This window comes from Dendropsophus ebraccatus, chromosome 3 (assembly GCF_027789765.1).
Source record: "Dendropsophus ebraccatus isolate aDenEbr1 chromosome 3, aDenEbr1.pat, whole genome shotgun sequence".
Taxonomy (NCBI): Eukaryota; Metazoa; Chordata; class Amphibia; order Anura; family Hylidae; genus Dendropsophus; species Dendropsophus ebraccatus.
In genome coordinates, this window is record NC_091456.1 from 26,588,781 (window position 1) to 26,612,907 (window position 24,127).

General features: G+C 40.1%; 1 protein-coding gene across 1 annotated transcript in view; it reads right to left on the reverse strand.

Annotated features, from left to right (window-relative positions):
• Window positions 1–2,794: 2,794 nt before the first annotated feature.
• The window catches only part of RTN4R (reticulon 4 receptor), a 179,801-nt gene continuing 158,468 nt past the window's right edge, over window positions 2,795–24,127 (reverse strand). Inside the window, exon 3 of the mRNA XM_069964091.1 lies at window positions 2,795–4,487. Coding sequence (XP_069820192.1) covers window positions 3,070–4,487 — 1,418 coding nt within the window. The 3' untranslated portion in view covers window positions 2,795–3,069. The remainder of the gene's footprint in view (window positions 4,488–24,127) is intronic.

Genomic DNA, 24,127 nt, shown 5'->3' on the forward strand with positions numbered 1-24,127 from the left:
TACCCGGGCTTTCTCCTCCTTCCCCACGGACCGGGAAGGCATCGGGAATCAAATGCGGAAGGTTCAACAAGGTTCGAGTTCTATAGAACCTAAGATTTTCCGCTGTTCGATCATCTCTAACCTTGGCCAGGTTTGCTCATCTCTGATCAAAACAGTAAAATTGTTGGTTGTGAAGGTGATCATAGACTTTTAGGTAGTAAATATGGAAAGCTAAACAAATTAAATATTGAAATATAGTATAAAAATATAATGTATGTATTAACATTTGTAAGAGAAGTTTGACTCCTTTAAAGCATTTGTGGAGTCCACTGCAGGGTGCAGCGACTGTTATAAGAGGAAGTAAATTCTAAAATGCTGTGAAAATGCTAATAAAACGCTATTGCTATACATTTTTCAAGAGTCCTTGGTTTAGAATCAGACTCTGCATCATTTCCATTGTAAAATGTGCAGCATTATAAATGACGGATCATAATAAAAGATTTGTTTACAGCATTTGAATCTCTAGTATATATATATACCACTTTGATATTACTATAAAATCTTTTTTTTATTTTTTTTATTTCTTGCTTTTATATATTTCAGGGCTGGAAAGTTTCTTTGAACGTTTACCAGCTTTGGCCTTGAATATATTTGCGTATGGCAGACATATTTCTACAGAAAACAATTTTCTATAGCTTTACCATACTGAGCTGTCACATATTTCATGTGGAAGAAGAACAGTTCGGCATGGTTTGTGAATACCTGGGGGAAAGTACAATGATTTAAGAACATTTGATGGATAAATTCTAAAATTGAAGATCAGGTTGAGAATTATTCCGCTTAGCACACTGACAGTTTTCAGATCCTTTTCTAGAACCTTCTATTTGTATGCACGTAGGGGAAACCATTCCTATTGGGGACATCCAAGTTGTTTGTACTCAGTTGCCTTCTCTAAATCACTAAGTTGATCTTTTTCTACCATTTCTCTTATAATTTTCAATTCAATACGGTTCATACACATGGGTGTTACACAACGGCGGATTATAATGTGGATGGCCGCTCTGGGAACGAGGCTCCTGGGGGGCCTTTGGCTGTCTAAACCGCCAACATCAAAGTAAAAAAAAAAAAAAAATTACCTCCCACACGTTTTCCATTGCTGCAGTTCTGCCAGTGTGCACCATCCTCTTCTGTCTTCCAGCACAGGGGGTGGGGGCCAGCACAGGGGGCCATCTAATTAAGGTGGGATGCACAGGGGGGGGGCGATATGGGGGACATAAACTAAAGGAGATCTACACAGGGGGCCATCTACTGAAAGAGGACTACACAGGGGCCATCTACTATAGGAGAACAAAACGGGGGTTATCTATTATAGGAGCGACTCCACAGAGGGTAATTTACTCTAGGGGGACTACATCGGGTGTCATCTACTAAAGCGGGACTACACAGGAGGTGAGGAAGCGCAGGCACAGTGACACGAGCAAGCCTGTTGCTCTAGGGTACCACGTCAGCTTGCTTGGGTGGGGGTCCCAAGGTGGCTGGACAGCCCAGGGTACATTTAATCCACCATTGTGGGTGTTTTATGGTTTGTAACAATCTTATAGTCGTACAATCTGTTGTACAACATCTATAGCGCTCAATGGACTACACTATATGTTTGCATATTCTTTCCTATATGACTTGCAGCTACAACATGGTGGCTTACAAAGTGTACTGTTGTTTGGCGTATAGTGCAAATGGCTCTGCCTTCAGCTGCATTGGAAAGCAGTTCCAATAGTTACTGATATGATCCACAAGACAAGTCAGGGGCAGCATAGTTAAAGCATATCTGTCATCAAAATTAGCTTTTGACATGTCAAAAGTTATTGATTACATTGGGTCTCACTGCTGACACCTGCTCTGATCAAGAGATATAGACCATGACAGTACATTTATTCCCCGGCCTTAACTCCGATACTGCTCTGTCTGTCAATAGAAGTCTATGGGACTATTTTGACAGAGCAGGTGGCCTGGGAGTGGATCCCGCTGCTGCCACAGTCTCTCCGGCTATATCCCCCGATCCCAGCTGGTCTCTGCAGTGACACCTGGTCGGATCAATAACTTTTGACATTTCTGATGAAATAAAAGTTATTTTTAGTGACAGGTACCCTTTAAAGCCAAAACAAAAGTGGGTTGAACCATACTCCTTGAAGAATTCCAAAATGAAGCAGCACTCCAATAAAAGTTCAGTGAAAATTTATTGCATCAATATGAAAAAAAAGCTTAATTTCAAACCCATCTATTAAGTCTTTATCACGCTCCTCAATAAAGACCAAAAGGTTCAAACGTAGCAGTTTTTTCACCTTGATGCAATATATTTTGACGGAAGTTTTATTGAAGTGCTGCTGATCTTCATGATATTTGCAAATGGATCAAGACCGTCAATGAGGCTTTACCTAAGTTGTTTTACTTCTTTATACTAATGTATGTATTAATAATTTATGAATTAATTAAGTGTTGGAAACCTTGATCATTTTAACCATAAAAAAAAGAAAAGAAATTGGCCAATTTAAAAAAAGAAAACAACAACAAAAAAAAACAAACTAGATTTTTTTTTTTCATTTTAAATGAAGTTTAGGCAAACAAAACAAAAAAAAGAACATGTTTATTTTACTTAATTTCAGCACAGTTAAAATAAAATGCATATCTATATGTGTATACATGAAGAATGTTGAAGTAAAACGATAGTATTTTTTAACAAATACTACCCAGAAACATATAATGACAGAAATCATTACAAAGAGCTAGAATAGTCATAAACAGAGCAGACAAACAGCATTTTACAATGTACATTTTGAATTGTTATTAAGTACAACTTTAATTTACAAAGAAAGGCTAAACCTTCGTGTTCAGCAGAGTCTCAACCTTCCCTTAATTCTATGAGGAATAAAATAAAATTGTTGCACTCTCTAAATTCACATCCATAAAAAAATACCCAATCTCCTGCTTTTTTGCGAAGCCCTCTTTTCCCTCCCCAAATAGTTGCAACAATTTTCGAAACTCGTTCATAGTCTCTCTCTATATCTACCTTTAAAACAAAAATATATTTAACCTTTAAAAGTGCATCTGTAGCATGAAGAACTGAGTCGCGCAGAGGAGATTTGTGGCGAAGAAATTCACAAGCCCAGAGTTAGTTCCTGGTTGATACATTCGACACTGAGACTTTGACTTTACTTTTTTTAAACAGGGAAGCCTCTTTTTGTTTGGGACTGTAGAAGGTTCCACGGAATCAAAATCGTTGTTTTGATTCAACTTTGTTTGGGAATTATCTAGTTTGCTCGATAAAGTGGCAACAGGAGAGTAACTGATTGGCTTATATGTTCTGTTTTTTCTGTGGTCAACATTACCAAAAATTTTTGTTTTCGAGATATTTTCTTTATCCTTGACCGGTATATTTGGCAAGACTCTACTGGTGTGAGAAGATGGGCCAGATTTGGTGTTTGTGCCAGTGACAAGTGACTTATCGATGGGGGGCTGGCAGCAGGTATCGGAGATCTCTTCAATATTTACAGATGGCTTGGCACTAAATGGTCCTGTTTTGATTGCATGGAAAGAAATATTGGCACATCCATCAAGATCGTTTATTCCTAGTTTTTTTAGGTCTTTCCCAGCTAAGTTTGGTGGAAGGTAGCATTCTAACTCCGACGATGAACCTTTAAATGACTTCAACCAACTCCAGAGGGACTTGGCCCTGCAATCACAAATCCACTGGTTTGCATTTAAGCGTAGGTACTGAAGAGAAAGAAGAGGTGATAATACTTCTCCTTTAAGCACTGTCAAGGTATTACTAAACAAATACAGGGTCGTGACTTTCTTTAGGTCATGAAAAGTTCTGCGATGGATAGTATCCAACTTGTTTTGATGCAACAGTAGCCTATCTAAGTTAATCAGGCCACTGAATACATTTTCCGATAAGCTATTCAATTTATTTCCATGAAGAAACAAGTAGGTGAGGTTTCCCAGATCTACAAAGGTATCATTATGCAAAAAATGTAGGTTGTTGTCATGAAGGTAGAGGTACTGTAAAGAGTATAGACCTTGGAAGATCCCAGGGGGCAAATCTTGCAGGCCACAACGATTGAGATGTAAAGTGTGTAGATGAACAAGACCACGATATGTGAGCGCGGTGATAGTTTTGAGGTTATAATTGTCACTCATGTCTAGTTCTTCCAATTTGGTTAATCCATAGAAGGCTCCAGACTCGATATGACTTAGGTTGTTTGAATGTATCCATAGGATGGTGAGGTTCTGGCAGGCAGTGAAGCTAGTGGCTCTTATCAAAGTTATTTTGTTATTATGCAGAAAGATGCGCTGAGTCTGTGGGGGAATGTAGGGCGGGATTACAGTCAGTCTTTGCTGCTGACAGCTAAATGTGATTTTCGGTTCATTATAGCACAGGCAGACTTCAGGACAACACTGCACTCTCAACTTGTAGATGATGCAGCAGGTAACGAGTAACAGCAGCTTAGCGCCTGCAGAAGATAGGAAAAGAGGAATCAGTATACTCCACTTTATATAGATATTATTTATATCTAATTTATATATTTTACATAGTACAGGATAAGTAAAAAGAATAACTAACACAGTACCTCCTACTAGTATGCCATATATAATATACAGTGGTCCCTCAACATACGATATTAAATGGTTCCAGGACGACCATTGTATGTTTGAACCATTCAATATTTTGACCAAAACTCTATAGAAAACTTGTAATTGGTTCTGAAGCTGCCATAATCATATCCCAAAATTAGAAAAAAATTAAGGTTTAAGGCGAATGTACCACCATTAACATTAACAGACCGGTTGTGTGGTTGTTTCTTTGAACTGCCGCCCGGTTCCCATGTACGGTTTTGGTCTATTTCAGAGCACTGGGGGCAGGACCGCTGGTCTACAGTCTGATAAAACCCCCTCCTCTCTGTGACGTGGCTCCATTAGGATCAATGGAGCCGCATCACAGAGGGGAGGGGGATCTCATCAGACTGGGGGCCGATGTGTGGGAACTGGGTGGTGGTTCAAAGATAGGACCACACCAACAGCATCCCTGCGCCGTCGCCGGTTCGTTAATGTGTAAAAAACAACACTATGTAACTGGTGGTACATTCACTTTAAAGAAAATTAAGCAGATAACTAATATGGATAAAACAAGTCCTTACATACAACAGTCATGTCCCGGTAAAATAAAATGAAGCCGCCCTCACCTGTTGTATAAAGGAGAAACTCATCTGGGCACAGGTAAAGAGCAAAGCGGAACGTGTAGTATCACTACTATAGAGAGGCGCTCCTAGACAGCCAATCACTGCATCTACTTCAGTAATACTGGGGCTTTACCAGTACAATGGCCACTTTTATTGGTTGATCATCTAGTTATTTACATGTGCCGCAGATCCTGACTTTCTGTAGCATTGTATGTTGAGTCTGATCTCATATTACCATCTTTCAGAAAGGACCATTGTATGTTGAACACACTGTAACCCGAGGCCATTGTAAGTTGAGGGACCTATAAAGAGCATTTTACTACTCACTGGTAGCATAATTTGCATAGTACTGTACCTAAATACAGTAAATATATTAAATAGCTTCCATGTTAATTAAAAATTTATATAATATAAATGTTTATTGATAGATTCCTGTGTATTATAGAGGCTGGAAGCAGCAGGATTCGGGAACAGAGGTAAAACCTGTCACAGCTTTCTGGTGTGTGATGTGGCTGCTGGCTGTGTGTACACTGTGAGAGACTCTCTACAATCATCTCTATCTTCCTCCTTTAGCTAGACTGCATAATACACAGGGAAATCTTATTACAGTGGTCCCTCAAGTTACAATATTAATTGGTTTCAGGACGACCCTTGTATGTTGTAATATTGTATCCTGAGACCAAAACTCTATGAAAAAAATGGTAATTGGTTCTGAAGCCCCTAAAATGTCACCCAAAAATGGGAAAAAATGAAAATGTAAAGAGAAATGAGCAGATAACTAATATGGATAAAGCAAGTCCATATACTGTATACAGCAGTCAGAAAGACAGTGGAGACCGTAAATTACTTTCTGTATAGAACATTAGAGTGTTTCCGGGTCACGCAATACTGGGGGTTTACCAGTAAAATGGCCACTTTTATTGGTCGATCATCTAGTTATTAACATGTCCCGCAGATCCTGACTGTCTGGAGCATTGTATGTTGAGTCTGGACCATTGAGAAAGGACCATTGAATGTTTCAAATATTGTAACCCGAGGCCACTGTAAGTTGAGGGATCACTGTACATGGCAGCTAAATAATAATCAGTATGAAGTTAAGGTTCAGTTTCCCGGTGGGAGGCAAGAGGTGCACGATTTTTAGGCGAGGAATACCCTTTGCATAGGGCATATGAATATGGAATATGGAATCTGTTGCAGTTTTGTTTTTCCTTTAAAATAAGGGCACAGTAGGGGCTTCATGTATTTTTATTGCAGCCCTAGTCCAGCTTGATACAAATAAAGCTACTATAAGGCCAAGACTTTCTAATTTGTTAATATTGTCGTAGAAATGCAGGTTACACCGTGACTGATTATAACGTGGGTGGGACGGGTGGCCATGTACTAAGGGGGGAGACTACACAAGAGAGGGTAATCTACACAGGGGATCATCTACTAAAGTGGGACAACACACGGGGGCCATCTACGTTAGGGAGACCTACACAGGTAACTAGCTACTATAGGGGGACCTACACAGGGGACTAGCTAGTATAGAGGAACTTACACAGGGGGCCATCTACTATAGGGAGACCTACACAGGGGATTATCTACTATAAGGGGACCTATAGAGGAGATTAGCTATTATAGGGGGACCTACACAAAAAGGCTAGCTACTATAGGGGGACCTACACAGGGGACTAGCTAGTATAGAGGAACTTACCCAGGGGGCCATCTACTATAGAGGGACCTACACAGGGGACTAGCTATTATAGGGGGGCCTACACAAAAGGCTAGCTACTATAGGGGGAACTACACAGGGGGCTAGCTACTATAGGGGGACCTACACAAGGGACTAGCTACTATAGGGGGACCTACACAGGGGTCTAGCTACTATAGGGCGACCTATACAAGAGACTAGCTACTATAGGGGGACCTACACAGGGGCCTAGCTACTATAGGGGCACCTACACAAGTGGCTAGCTACTATAGGGGGACCTACACAAAGGACTAGCTACTATAGGGGGACGTACACGGGGGACTAGCTACTATAGGGGAGTGCAAGTGGACTCATGACACTAGGACCCCACGTCAGTGCATCTGTGTACTGGGGGGGGGGGTGGTCCAGGATAGAGTCTGCCCCTAGTTGCCTGCCCCAGATGGCCCTACTCTACAATACTAGATTGCACAGACAGAAAGCAGTTTATTCCATTCTGGCCTTTATGGCACTTTGTGTATTTTTTGCACTAACTTGTTCTGCTTCTCCCTCCCGATACCTCATCTTAGGAAGAACATGCAAATAAATGGACAGCAAACACACTTGCAGAATATTTATAACAAAATCACATTATTCTACTCCTAGTTGTAATGCCAGAATATCCCAAAGTAGAAAGGGTTATGCATGGCATGGAGTTAGCAGTCAAGAGACTTTGTCACCTTGCAGGGTCAGATAGGATTTTTTTTTAGTTACCTTTTCTCACTTTAACCCCCCTATATACAACATGTGTAATTCATATAAGCATTTCACAAGCCATTATATATATATATATATATATATATATATATATATATATATATATATATCAGACAGGATACAGAATAAACATAGTGAAAAATGTTGAATTTACAAATTGAAACATAATTACAATAAATGTCTCGGGAAGCAGTGACAAAACAGTTCAACAAGATTATCTGTCAGAATAAAGTAGCGGTGCTTTGTGGAATATACGATGCGTTCCCGGTAAAGTGTCAGTAAATACTGCAACAGACTGCGGCTTCATTGCTTCCTTCTGCAGTGCTAACAGCATTCAGGGATATCCTGCTCTATGTTATTCCGTGTAAAAAGGGAAATCTGCCGCAACTTTATTTTCCCAATTATATCTTTACTGTCCCCGGAGTACCAGCTCACATCCTGTCTTACAATCTCTGTACTGACCTACATTTTCACTAGATTCTTTTTCTTTCTCTTTCAGGTCTAAACCTCCTGAAACTAACAAAGAATTATCTTTGCAGGTTCAGCAGGGTCTCTCCACATTAGGAGGCAATCGATCACTGCAGCAGAAAGAATACATCTTTTTTTTCTTCCCCCAAGAACATGTTTATTTTCCACTCATCTCTCTAAGGTACAAAAATCTGAAAAATGGGATAAATAACCAAAATTGATTGTATTATGGTAGAACCCTCTGCAACAAACTGTTTGAAGAATCCGAAGGAAATGTTAGTTGTGAATTGTTACGTTTCTTTCTCATTTACCTGCCATACTAAAATACAAAAAGATATATGTATATAGATATATCTTTTATATATAGATATAAAAGATTAGGCTGAAGGTACACATTCTTCACTGACTATAGTTTCAGGGGAGTTAGTGGGACATCAGCTTGGACAAGATGACGTATAACATTTGTCAAGATTTAAAGGGGAACTCTGGTTAAGAAAGATTTATCCCTGTTCAATTCCCACCCATAATCTAAGCTTGTTTGTAAAAAGTTTCTATTACATGAATTGGTTTGTCTACAGCACATCCTGACTCACCCTGGATCTGCTGAAAATACTCACTTCCTGGTCCACTTTGTCTCCACTCCTCTGTCCTCCCCCTTCCTTCTGAGACAGAGGTCACATGATCTGTCTCTGCTGTTGCCAGGCATGCTGTAACACCTCATCTGTAACCCCACCCACCACTGATATCACACATTGATTACCTGGTGAAGAACAGGGAAATAGCCTCTTCTGAGTAGTATAGGTGAAAGGAGACACTGTTGTTTCAACTCTTTTTCTCTAATCAATCTACCTATGATAAAAGTGTGTGTAGTGGGCAGATACTAAAAGACTGAGTTCTATAGTGTAATGCACTGTAGTGCATGCTGGGAGATGTAGGTTCCCGAACCAGAACTTTCGGCATTTGATTAGCGGCGGCTGCTGAACTTGGATAAAGCCCTAAGGCTATGTGGAAAACATGGATATAGTCATTGGCTGTATCCATGTTTTCCAGACAACCATAGAGCTTTATCCAACTTCAGCAGCCCCCGCTAATCAAATACCGATCGTTCGGGTTCGAATGGACTCGAACCCGAACCCAGTTCGCTCATCTCTAATGTTAAACATATCAGTGGAGGAGCGGTGATTGCACCTATATGCTTTTTGTGCATTTTATTTTTATGGGATCACTGGTGTTCCCCTTTAAAAAGTCACTGCCATTAACCCCTTAACGACAAACATGACAGCTGCATCCGATTACCGGATTCAGCTGTTCCCTGGTGTCTAGTGGCGGAGATCGCTCCCCCGGGATGTTATCCCGGAGGAGCGATCTCAGTTTCTGAAGCCGGCCGGGGACCGCTCCAAGATGGCGCCGTCCCCGGCTCGGCACTCGTTTACTTCCGGCTGCAGCAGCCGGAAGTAAACGAGTGCCTATCTCATGGATCTCTGCAGCATATCTATGCTGCAGATATCTCTATGAGAGATCAAAGCACTTATACTAGAAGTCCCCTAGGGGGCTTCTAGTATAAGTGTTAAAGTAAAAAAAAAAGTGTTGTTAATAGTAAAAAGTCCCCTCCCCTAATAAAAGTCTGAATCACCCCCCTTTTCCCAGGTTATAAATAAAAGTAAATAAATAAATAAAAAAACATGTTTGCTATCGCCGCGTGCTTAATCGCCCGAACTATTAATTAATCACATTCCTGATCTCGCACGGTAAATGGCGTCAGCGCCCAAAAATCCCAAAGTGCAAAATTGCGCATTTTTGGTCGCATCAAATCCAGAAAAATTGTAATAAAAAGCGATCAAAAAGTCATATATGCGCAATCAAGGTACCAATAGAAAGAACACATCATGGCGCAAAAAATGACACCTCACACAGCCCCATAGACCAAAGGATAAAAGCGCTATAAGCCTGGGAATGGAGCGATTTTAAGTGACGTATATTTGTTGACAATGGTTTACATTTTTTACAGGCCATCAGATACAATATAAGTTATACATGTTATATATCGTTTTAATCGTAACGACTTGAGGAACATATATAATAAGTCAGTTTTACCCCAGGGCGAATGGCGTAAAAACACATTTCCCCCAAATAAACAAAATGCTTTTTTTTTTCAATTTCACCACACTATGAATTTTTTTCTGGTTTCGCAGTGTACTTTATGCAAAAATTCAGCCTGTCATTGCAAAGTACAATTAGTGACGCAAAAAATAAGGGCTCATGTGGGTTTCTAGATGGAAAAATGCAAGTGCTATGGCCTTTTAAGCACAAGGAGGAAAAAACTAAAACGCAAAAATCAAAATTGGCTCTGTCCTTAAGGGGTTAAAAATAGTTTTTGACATGTCATCAGGAATGCCAAAAGTTATTGATCGCAGTGGGTCTCACTGCTGAGCTCAGCTGTGATCAGGATATATAACTTGGGAGAGAGGGCTGCAGCAGCACTGAGATCCACTGTGATCAATAACATTTGACATGCCTGATGACATGTCAAAGCTATTTTTATTTGCAGTTTAAACATATTCAAATTCCAGATGGGGATCGTTTGGTGTTGCAGCTAAAGTCAGATGGATTTTCACCATGATTTATGCCTGCTTGAATAAATAATGGTAGATAAGGTGCAAGAAGAGGCCACACTCCCTACTCACCCATTGTACATTGGCAAAAAGTTGCAGATTTTTGGGCAAACCAGATGGTCTGCAAAAAAATCGGAGACTTTTTACTAATGTACAACACGCGCAGGGATCTTAAATCCCTCCCCCCCTCCTTTATGCCTATGGAAGCTTTTTGAGTGTAAAGAGGTTGTCCAGGAAAAAAATCACTTTTCCTCTATCCACAGAATAAGGGAAAAGTAAGAGATTGCAGGGGTCTGACCTCTGTACCTTCCACAATCTCCGTAAGGAGCCCCGCTGACTATGTTATGTATAGAGCCACAGGTACGGCATGAGACCCGCAGCTCTATTCAGTCCTATGGGGCCGATGGAAAGAGCTGAATACTTCTGGCGTACTTGGCTCTTTCCGTAGCTCCATAGGAATAAATAGAGCCATGGGTCATGTGCCGGAACCACAGCTCTATTCATAACAGAGCCATTGGGGTCCAATACGGAGATCGGTGCTGGGTACAGAGGTCAGATCCCCCACGACCTCCTACTTTTCCCCTATACTGTGGACAGGGGAAAAATTTATTTTCTCTAGACAACCTCTTTAATATAAAAAGGCCACTATTAGGAAATAATAATTTTTTTTTTAGAACTATTTAGATAAATAAAAACAAAAAACAAACAAAAAAAAATCCACATTTACTTTAAGAGATATGGTTCTGAAGACTGTAGTGTGTGATAAGTAATAAAATGTACATGTTGCATCAAGCAATAAGTTATAGCAGTAATAAAGTACGACCAGTCCCTTAATTAATAAAAACAAAGTTTGGAACAGTCCTTAGGAAAGGCAGGAGGTGTGTTGATGAGCATCTATAGAGCCATATGCAATGAAATATTGCAAAGTATTCCCAATGAAGCAGAATTATTAATTCCCCCATTCTGTGCGGAGACTGAATATAACATAGTTCTGTAGATGACCTTCTGTAAAATGCAACCTGTATACACAGATGGCCATCAACAGCCACCTCGACAAATAGAAAGCTTGGCAAGTAAGAGGCAATTAGCTATCTAATCATAGATTTCAGCAATCTGTAAATCGTTAATTGACCGTTTGAGATATTAACTCTTTCCATTAATACAGACTTTACTTAGTTTAGTAGATTATCTATATCATTTATTTTTCTCGGTAAAATTTCCCAAGAAGAAAATAAATAAAAAATAAAAATAAAAACTCAAACAAAACTTTTATAAGGAAAAATGAGTACATTACATTACATTAAAGCTATGTTCCTACAATGTTTATTTTTGGTGAAAAAACTGCCTTTTTATGATCATGGCGTAATTTTTCTTATGTTTCTCTGTACATGTGACTTTGCACCCTATGGGTGTCAGTTGTATTGTTAGTTTTTATAAAAATTTAAAAATGAATAAAATTGAGATTTAAAAAAAAAATTATCTGCTTTTTGCAAAATCTAAAAATGAATCAACTACACTGTACTCTAGAGCTGTCGCCATGCATATAGTGTAAAATAAAACAGAGATAAAATGTACAACAAGATCGTGGATAAGAGTAATCAAAAGACCACATACTAAGATCAAAGCAAAATGTCATGGGTAGAGATGAGCGAACCAGGTTCGGGTTTGAGTCGATCCGAACCCGAACTTTCGGTATTTGATTAGCTGGGGCTGCTGAACTTGGATAAAGCTCTAACGTTGTCTGGAAAACATGGGTACAGCCAATGACTATATCCATGATTTCCACATAGCCTTAGGGCTTTATCCAAGTTCAGCAGCCACCGCTAATCAAATGCCGAAAGTTCGGGTTCGGATCGACTAGAGCATGCTCCAGGTTCGCTCATCTCTAGTCATGGGCAAAAAAAGATAGAATCATCCACTGACTAGCAGGTTGAAGGACTTAGCTCCAAACAGAAACTCTCCAAAAAAGCCAATGAAAGATGATACTAAATAAAAAAAAACCCTCCCAAAATACACATAAAAACACCTTAAAACCACTTAAAAAAAACTTACCAATTTTACTTCCATTATAAAACAGTGCAAAAAAAGACATTGCATGGAAAGTGCACTGCAGCTGGTTTTAGTAACAATATAGCATGCTTAGCACGTCAGCATGCACAGCTTGGTATAAGATGATGACATTTATATTCCAACTTCATTTTCTCCCTTTTCTGGCAATTATTTTCTCAATTTCAAGAAGATCATTACTATGTACTGTCTGTCTGTCTGTCTACCAGGAGTTGACTCCATATAAGTAAAGAAAGGACGCAAGCACCTCCATCTACATATTTTTAATGTGTTCACCATTGATTTCCTTTTATTTATTCATGACATACTATATATATATATATATATATATATATATATATATATGGATAGATAGATATATGTATTTATAATTTATTACTTTATTCCTGTATTTCAGATTTTATGTGTTCAAAAAAATTCTTAAATTGATGAATGTCATCTCTCAAACATCTTGCCCCAATCTGCTTATGCAAGTCATAAAAAACTCTTTTATGAAACTTTCCACAGCAAGCATTTGAATGACCTTCAGAACTTAAAGAAGAACACCCCCTTTGACACTGATGGCAAATCCTTATGGCATATAAGTGCCCCGTAGATGTGGGTCCCACCACTGGAACCTGCACCTATCTTTTCATTGGGGACTCCCCCGCCTTTTGTGGCCTGTTTCACCTACCAGAGGTAGTTGGGAAGCCCAAAACAGCTGAAACTGTTTAACTATAAAATTTGTGTAACTATAACTTGACATTAATAGGGGACACACAAATTTTGTAGACGTGAGCTACCGTTTGCGTAACTTCTACAAATTTAAAGGGGGTTACACAAATTGTGTAGCTCGTCGGCTTCTTTTTTTTTTTTTTTTTTGCTTCCCAATCACCTCTGGAGGCTGGGAACAGGCCAGAGGGGGCTGTGGATGCCTAAGTCTAAAAGTAGGTGTGGGTCCCAGAGGTAGTACCCACATTTAGAGGACACTAAAGTATGTCCTGTGGATATACTATAAGTGTCACAGATAGTTATAGCACTTTAATAACTATGAAAATACCTTCCCGGTTGTCATCCTTTGGTATTTGACAGCGTATTAAACTTCATTAAATGACAATAAATTAATTACGCTAAACTGGAGGCCTGAAATATAACAAACTCTTTCATCAGATAAAATTCTCTAAATCAAAGAGGCCTCCTTATTTTTCTCCCAACAAGCAAATACAAATACAAATCAAACTACTACAAATAAAAAATTGCTTCTTAGAAAGTTCCGAACCCAGCTGGAAATCCTCAGCTGGAAATCCTCTTATTTTTCAGCTGTTTTTTGCATTAGGCTGTGCTTTAAAGGGAACCTGTCACCCCCCGTGCCGGGGTGACAGGCTCCCGACCCCCCGTTAGAGACCCATATACTTACCTCATCCCGCCGGGTCCCGCTTCTGGATTCGGTCGGGTCCCGGAGATCTCAGCCGCTGCAGCCCGGCGCGCGCGCTGACAGATGAGTCCAACGCTCATAGAGAATGACGGAGCGCTGGACTCTCCTGTCATTCTCTATGGGTGTTGGACTCATCTCTCAGCGCGCGCGCCGGGCTGCAGCGGCTGAGATCTCCGGGACCCGACCGAATCCAGAAGCGGGACCCGGCGGGATGAGGTAAGTATAGGGGTCTCTAACGGGGGGTCGGGAGCCTGTCACCCCGGTACGGGGGGTGACAGGTTCCCTTTAACACAGTTGTTTTTTTTTTTTTTTTTTTTTTTAACTTTTGTCTTGATTTTGGTTGCAAAAAATGGCCCAACACTGTGTGGGAATGTAATGTTGACTATTGTAATATCAGTCGTACTATACCCCTTACAACTATGGTTGATTTTATAAAGTGCTTCTTCTCTAAGGCTGGGTTCACACTGTGTTTTTACAGTCCATTTAACGTATACATTTTATGGAAAAAAAAGGGTGAAAAAACGGATAAAATTGTGTGCAATTCGTTTGTATCTGTGTCAGGAATGTGCAGTAACCTGGTGTGAACTGGACCTGGTTTTTGCTTCTGTGTGACACACCCGATTACTTCTCAGCTTCTGGCAATGCAAGAGTTACTACTGAACTCTCCCATCCTTAATTGCCGCAGCTGAGCAAGTCTGTTTGATTGATGTTCTTCTCTACCTGTTTCGAACCTGGAAGATCAGAGCGCCAGTCCAATAGGGATCCGGATCGGGCTCTTGGTCATCATAAAAGAAAGCTGGTTATTAGGTTTCATACCCTGGTCCCAGCTCCCCCTGTCTATTCCTGCAATCCCTGTCCTAACTCCCTCTGTTTGCTCAACTTTTTTACCTGACCTCTTGCTTGATTTTTTGACTATCCGATTGTTACCTGATTTTGTACTAGGCTGCCAGTTTGGTTCTGACCTTGCTTGTTTGACTATCCGATATTGTGTTTGTTTGTATGTCTTGTTCTGTGTGCACGTATCTAGTACAGGGAACGTCTTCGTGGTTGTCCACAGCTGCCTAGGGCCGTTTGAGGCAAGTAGGTAGGGACATTTGGTGGGATCAGCATCAGGGCTCACTGTTGTGTTTTGTCCCTGCCTCCCCATCCCTGACAATCTGATTTTCCATTGACTTATTCCATTCCATTAAACTTATTAAACAAAACTGATGCTTTTTTTTCCTTTTTTTAAGCATACACAAAACGCGATTGACCACATTTTTGTACATCAAAAGTAACCTTTTAAAAATGAATAGGATAAACAGACTGCAAAAACTGAGTGTGAACCCAGCCTAAGATTAAACAGACCGTACACTCATTTTCTTTGTAACAAACGTTAATTCCAGGTACCATACCTTTTGCGAAAGAACTATGATTCAACACAGTACAGGAACAAAAAGGGTCCCTCCTTATACCAAGATCCCCCATACTTATCAACCCATAGAAACAGCAACACTATGGAGCAAACTACATACACTTTCTAAAGTTCCTTAGAACATTGCTCCTGTCCAATAAAAATTTGGTCCTATCACTCTATTATCTTAGAATTTACAGCCTCATTTTGACACTTGGAAATTCTGAAGTGAAATTGTTTTAAGTGAAATTGTGGTTTGAAAATTACTATAAATTTTTTTTTATATGGAATCCATAAAGTGGATTGAAATTAGACTCTTCCCTTTACAAACCCAGATTCATTACAAACTGGGAAATGGAACTGCATTTCAATTGATATTATTTTCTGTTCAAAATGCATCTCGTGTAATCTCATGACGAGGTGTTACAGGACCCTAGATTACCTCTTTAAATGAAATCTCTGCCAGACAGATATGTGCTGGAGGTATGATTCCTATACAAGTACTGCTCTCCATATCTCATAGGAATACTCACGAATCAAACATTTCTGGTTAGCGATAAATGAACAAATAAAATCTGCTTAAAAGCCATCAAACTGACACTAGAAATTAATTATCCCTTGGAAACCCACCGCCTACCTGCACCCCTCGTGTAATAATCGGTCTCCCATGTTATTGTCTGTCACTAAGCCACTAATTAGATCTGAGCGAACTTCGAGCATACTCAAATTCGTCCAAACCCGAACGTCTGGCATTTGGGATAAGCGGTGGCTGCCTAAATTGGATAAAGCCCTAAGGCTGCCCGGAAAACATGGAGAGCCATAGGCCATAAGCTGTATTTTCCGGACAGCCTTAGGGCTTAATCCAACTTCAGCAGCCACCGCTAATCCCAAAAGCCACACGCTGGGGCTCGGAGAAACTTGAGCATGCTTGACGTTCGCTCAACTCTACTACTAATTCCACAATAATGGAGAGAAACAAAACCTTCAGTCGTAATGTTAAGAGACAAGATCTTACAAACATGCAAAAGAAGAGCACGTGGAGCCTCATCAAAGAGTCTCAAAACACAGGACTAGCCAGATATCCCTCCAGGAAGGACCCAGCCAAGGGATGGCTCCTGTAAGGAAACCACCAAAACAACCATGTTAAGTCACCCTATAAGTCAATGTAATGACAAGGGAAGAACCAAGGCCAGGTATCCATCCACATACAGCTGTTTCGGGGTGTTGCCCCTCATCAGTGTGGAGCAGAATTCAGGATAGGTGGGAGCAATGCCTAGTAGAGCCGTAAGAGAAACAGATCACTGATCTCAGGGAGACCAGCCAAACGACAACACTGCCGGCTGCTAGAGAAAGCGCTCAATGCAGTGAAGTCCTAGGTGCATTGCCCCCTGGGAAACATGAATATGCAAGATCAAAGATCTTACAAATGTCATTTTCAGGAGTAAGGCTATGTTCACACTATGTTTTTTCATCCTTTTTTAATACCTTTTTGCAAAAAATTGGTGAAAAATTGATTCATTTGTGTGCATTCGTGCATCAGTTTTTCCATTGACTTCCATAATATAAAAAGATCACAATGCATCCTTTTTTTTTTTACACATCTGTTTTTCTATCCATTTTTTGCAAAAATGGATGAAAAAATGTAGTGTGAACCCAGCCTTATCTAGTTAGAAGACCCACTCTAGAAAGAATTTTCTATTTCTCTGGAAGCCTGAGACATATTTTTCCTATCTTTTTTATACCTTTTTTTTATACCTAATTCTATAGAAGTCGCATTATAGTCAATACTTCTATATTCCTCTTGAGGAAAAATTCATCTAGACTCGCCTTTGCTTCTAATAAAGAGGCTCAAACAAAATCTATAACTCACCTTAGGAGGAATAGGCAGCTGTTACTAGTCCACAAGGCAATGCATAATTTAGGATAAGATAACCTATGTTCAGTGTTGCTTATCATTGCATCGTTCACTGAGGGGATATCTCTTTTGAGTAAATGATTTCTAGTTCCCAGCAAGTTACCGTTGTAATCCCGTCAGAATTATACAGCATTTTCTCTTGAGACTTCAGAGTCTCCTACTGTTTAATTTAACGTTTTTCTTTTTCATGATGAACTTCTACTAAAAAGAGATTAAAGGGGTACTATCAGCAGTTTTTATGAATCTCCCCTGATGATAGCCCCCTACTGAACAGGAGGTGCTGAGGAAGAAGGTATATCTCTTACCTTCATCCTCAGCAACCGTGCAGTTATTCGTTTTGTTTTCAGTCCGGTAAGACCGTTCGGAGCACTGACCTCCCCCCTATAGCGACGATCTGATCGGCAGTGCTGAAACATTTTAGAAGCATCAAATATTGTTTATTTTTGATCTCTCTGGAGGTAAAACAAACTAACAGTAGGGGAGAATCACAGCCCTAAAATAAATGGCTTAAGGTGTATAAATCACATATATATTGCACAAAGACCTGCCATAAACAATATTTATACCTTCATGGGTTGGGTAGGGGAGTTCAAAGGTGGGCCGCGTGGCGACCCCTCTCTGAACCGCTGCAATCCTGCCTGCTATCTGCAGCCTGGGACCATGGCAGTTAACAGGCGCGGTCCAATCACTGCGCCGGCTAATTAGCTATTCAGATGCAGCTGTCAAAGATGCGATCGTGGAGGGACGATCTGTTCAATGTACCCCAACGGAACTGGAACTTGCCCCATTGGAATGATGCTGATCCCAGCTTGGTAATCAACAGATCTGGTCTGCAGCAGACCAGAGTAATACAACACTGATCTAATGGGTAAGTGCTGTATTATTAACACAGCATGGAGCTCTATCAGAGATCAGTGCTGTGTATAGAAGTCCCCCAGGGGGATTTCCAATTACTGTGTTAAAAAATATTTCTTTTTTATTAATACAAAATTCCCTCCTCTAATAAAAATTTTAATCACCCCCCTTTTTTCATTCTATAAATAAAAATAATTAAATAAACATATTTGATATTGTCGTGTTTACGTAATCGCCTAAACTATAAAATTTTCACATTTCTGATCTCGGACGGTAAACTGTGTAAGCACAAAAAAACACCAAAGTGCAAAATAGTGGATCTTTTGTCACATCAAATCCTTAAAAATTGTAATAAAAAGTGATCAAAAAGTCACATATATGGAATCACAGAAAGCACAGATCATGGCGCAAAAAATGACACCTCACACAGCTCCATAGACCAAAGGATAAAAGCGCTATAAGAATGGTAACAGAGCAATTCTAAGAAACGTTTAGATTTTTTAAAAGGTTGTAATTTTTTAAAAGCCATCAAATGAAATAAAAGTTTTACAAGTTACATATCGTTGTAATCATACTGACTTGAGGAAAATAGATTACAAGTCTGTTTTACCACAGGGCGAACGGTGTAAACACAACCCCCCCCCCCCCAATAAAATAATTCCATTTTATTTTCAATTTCACCACGCAAATAATTTCTTTTCCTGGTTTCTCAGCATATTCTATGGAAAAATTAAGTCTGCCATTGCAAAGTACAATTAGTGGCGCAACAAATAAGGGCTCATGTGGGGCTGTAGGTGAAAACAGGAAGTGTTATGGCCTTTTAAACATGGAGGAAAAAAGTCTTGATGGGGTCCAAAGAGTTAAAGTGCAAAGCGTATTTGTACAAACAGGTCAAAGGCAGTGTATAGAAATAGTCAAAACACAATATATAACCAGCCAATGTACTTGCAACTCTGTTTACCTTCTCGCCTACAAAAACACCCCCATGTGCATTTCGGCTATCCTTCGTCAAGAGGTGAGACCCAGAGAAAGTAAGTTAGGAAAGTTTTGTTTTGGCGAATAGCCGAAAGTATGTTTCGTCGAAAAGCCTTTTACAAGGTCACGTTTGTTGAGTTTTTATGTTTGTGGCAAAAGTGTGAAAACGAAATGCCATGTGTGAACACAGCCTAAAGACCCGGACTATATCAACATTATTTATTATCTCATGTTTTTCTTTCCAATCTCTATTACCTCTATGAGGATGATGGCGTGGAGGGAGAGAACTGTAGACTTTAGTAAGATTTTTTTTAAATTTGTTTTCTTTCGTTTTATTTGATTTTTGATCATTGGTATAAATAAAAAATAAAAGCAAAACTGCCTTGACATGGCTGTGCACCAGGAATAGCTTCTCTCCAATGTCTTTTTTATTACGTTTCTTTATTTTATCATTTTCATATATACTGAATTATACTTAGACACATTTGTCTTTTCTCTGCATTGATACTTTTCCCACATATTAAATCCATTTCTTACAGTCAGCTATTGAGAGCTCCTCGTCTATTTTCCTGTTATATGTTTGTATGATCCATTCCTTAAGCCGTAATACTATTACACTGGTCCACTGGAGATTGGAACTTCTGGGTATTAGACATACTACAAAACTCATGAAGGAGATCGCTGTAGTGTTCAAAGACTATTACAATAGATAAAGCGAGAAAGGGAGAGAGAGAGAAAAAGAGAACAGAGTCCCTATCTGTGGACAAGCCGGATAGTGGTGGAAACTGGCAGGGGTATTTTCCAGAGCCTGGAGCTATTTTTCCTTCAACTTGCTGTGTAAATCTGAAGTAAGATGTTTTCTCCATTGTTATGTCAGTGCTAAAGTCCATCATATCTCAGTCAAGTCCTTGCACTGTCAAAATCATTAAAGTGACCGATGCTGACTGTGTATTGGTTTATTTGTAATTCTGTTGCTGTATCTTGTTATATACACTTAAAGGGACACTCCGACAAAAAAATCTTTTAAATTAAATTGTGTCAGAAAGTTATATAGATTTGCAGTGGTACCTTGGTTTAAGAGTAACTTGGTTTAAGAGCGTTTTGGTTTAAGAGCCCACAGTTTTTTAAAATTGTGACTTGGTGTAAGAGCATTGCTTTGGCTTAAGAGCTCCCTGTACTGGGTGGGAGCCTGAGTGGGGGACGGGCCATGGTCTGCATAGCGGGGTCTACAGCCCTGTACTCTGACCCAGGAAGTCTCCCTCACCTTCCAAACCATAGTAGATCCACTTCAGGCTGGGGCTTACATTAGTGGACAGGACTGTGGAGGTAATCTCTCCATAGCTGTAACCCCTCTTTCCCCGGACAGAGAGTGCTGCATGTATGTGCCCACATCTGCCCTGCTCATTCCTTCATGCTCCCTGCAGTCTCTGTCAGTCCTTGTGTTTCCCATCCTCTCCATTACTGTACAGTAACTTATAATATCACAGATTCTGCTGTTTCTGAATGTTTGTTTCATCTGTTTTACATGTTATTCAGAATAAATATTAATTATTTTTGGGGTGTGAAACCAATTGTCTGCATATCTATGATTTCTTATGGGAAAATTTGCTTTGGTATAAGAGTGGATTTGGATTACAAGCGCAGTCCCCGAACGAATTATGCTCGTAATCCAAGGCACCACTGTACTTCTATTTAAAAATCTCCCAGTCTTCCAGTACTTATCAGCTGCTGTATATTGTGCAGGAAGTGGTGTATTCTTTGCAGCCTGACACAGTGCTCTCTGCTGCCACCTCTGTCCATGTCAGGAATAGTCCAGAGCAGAAGAGATTTTCTATGGGCATTTGCTACTGCTCTGGACAGTTCCTGTCTTGGACAGAGATGGCAGCAGAGAGCACTGTGTCAGACTGAAAAGAATACACCACTTCCTGCAGGATATATAGCAGCTGATAAGTATGAGAAGACTTGAGATTTTTAAATAAAAATACATCACAAATCAATATAACTTTCTGAAACCAATTGATTTTAAAAGAAAAAGATCACTTTAAAGAATGCTTCTATACATCACCTAAAAGTTGGTATGCAAAACTATTTCACTAGAGGCTTTGATAAAATGGAAGGAGTTTTCTTGGCTTAAAGGAAACCTGTTACCACGATAATGCTATCTAATCTATTACCATCATGTTGTAGAAGAAGAAGAACTGAGCAGATTGATATATAACTTTGTGGGAAAAGATTCAGTATAACTTCCAACATGTTGATTGAAATCCCTGATCATTCTGTGATAAGGAGTCCAGTGGGCGGTGTCACTCAATGGACTGGAGTCTTTATAATGGAAACATCAGAGAATTCAATCAATAAATTACAAGTTACCGTATTTTTCGCTTTATAAGACAGACTTTTTAGCAAGAAAATATCTTGCTAAAAAGTGCCTGCGTCTTATATCCAGGAGACAGGGTAGCCCCACACTGTCAGACCACCCTGAATTCTTCCCTGATGGTCCAGAAGGCTGCATCAGCTGTGCAGTCCTCTCCTTTCTCCTGTCGGTACTGATCAGTGAGATCAGTGCCCAGTAAGGATGGTCCGAACCTGCCGAGGTTTGGGATCGTATGAACCCGAACGCTCAGCATCAGATTCCCGCTGTCTGCCCGCTCCATGCAGCGGGTGGATACAGTGGGAAGACCACCTGGAAAACTGGGATACAGCCTATGGTTATGGCTGTATCCCAGTTTTCCAGGCGGTCCTCCCGCTGTATCCACCCTCTCGACGGAGAGGGCAGACAGCGGGAATCATTTCCGAGGGTTCGGGTTCGTACGAACCTGACCCAAACCAGGTTCGGACCATCCCTAGTGAACCTGACCCGAACCAGGTTCGGACCATCCCTAGTGCCCAGCATGAGAGAAATCGGGAGGGGATATGCACAGCAACCTGCTGAAGGACCTTCGGAAGCTGAAGGACCTTTGGTGATGTCACAGTCATGTGATTAGTCGCATGACTGTGACATCAGCGAAGGTCCTTCAGGTCACATTTCCGCAGGTCCTACACTAAATGGTCGCGTCTAAGTACAGAGCAGCAGAGGTATGTGTGTTACCCTGTGTATGTGTGTGCATGTGTTGATATAACATTGTGTGTGCTTGTAGATATGTTTGTACAGCTGAGTGTCTGGGATACAGCTGAGCTGAGAGTGTATGGTGAAGCAGAGCTGAGTGTGTAGCTGAGCTGAGAGTGTATGGTGTAGCAGAGCTGAGTTTGTAGCTGAGCTTAAAGTGTATGGTGTCGCAGAGCTGAGTGTGTAGCTGAGATGAGAATGTAGGGTGTAGCAGAGCTGAGTGTGTTGTGCATGCAGCAGCTGTGTATGTGTAGATACAAGACACTTTAATTTTAATAAACTTTGACCCCTTAACTCTTTCGTCCCCTTCATGACCTTAGACCACCAGGGAAGTTTAATTAGCATAAAATATTTTTTTCCTGTTTTCAGTGGTCCAGGGGTGCGTCTTATAGATAGGTGCGTCTTATAAAGCGAAAAATACGGTATACTAAATATTTTCACATAAAGATTTATATAGATAGATAGATAGATTTGATTGAATTCTCTGATGTTTTCATTATAAAGAGTCCAGTCCATTGAGTGACACCGCCCACTGGACTCCTTAACACAGAATGATCAGGGATTTCAATTAACATGTTACAAGTTATACTGAATCTTTTCCCACTCATTATATATCTATCTGCTCAGCTCCTCCTGCTCTATAACTTGATGTCTATAGCGTAGGGAGCATTTTCATAGGGATGGGTTCCCTTTAAGAATTATTTTTTAGAATGCAGTGGGTTCATAGATAGTGACATGTCAAGAAGTTTTTTTTTTCATGATAGTTACACTTTTAAGCCCCCTCCCTGAATTTGTTTTAAATTCTTATTCCCAGAAAACCTTTTTATCTATAATTGCCTGCAGTCTGTTTATTAATAAGACGTGTATATATAATGAAGGATATGTACAGTTTTGCAGCAATTTTTTTTGTATTGCATCTAAAAAAATCACTTTGTTCCCCTGTCCTCTCTTTTTTAAAAACAGTAATTATAGCAATGCATAACAGAGAGGATTATCCTTTTCAGGAAGATCAAACTATGTTATTAGAGTTAGATTGAGGGGGGGGGGAATTGTAAAGGACATCTAAGGACAATAGTTAGTAAGCATACCACCAATTCTATACAACTGTGTATATGCCAGTTTCATGGTCTTGATAAATTTAAAGGGAATGTATCAACAAGTTGGACGCCATAACTCACTGATCGATCCCTACAGGGAACATTAGGCAAAAGCACATAGGGGTGTGGTAGAAGGAACGAGGGGTAAAGTACCACCCAGTACTCTAAATGGCCTAATTAGCATATTACTTAAAAAGGTGCCTTTGTGTAAAAAACAGACTGAGGGCCCTGTTTATAAGAGCTTACAGACTATGATTATCAGTGGTGTGGGCTGGCCATGGAATGGGCCAGATCGGTGCTCTGGGGGTATAACCCCACCCCAGTGCTTAAAAATGGGCCTAACTAGATGCTGAATTAAATTACAAACTGTACGGCAAAAGTGCCGAGGATGAAGGTAAGAGACATGCCTTCACCCTTAACACAATAGAAACCTATCAGCAGGTTAGATTGATGTACCTTTAAGTATTAAGTATCCGTTAAGTATCCTTTTCTCTTTAAAGGGATTGACAACTTTATAGTAAAATTGTTCAAAGTACGGTTTTAGTAAGTGTACTCACTGCACTTAC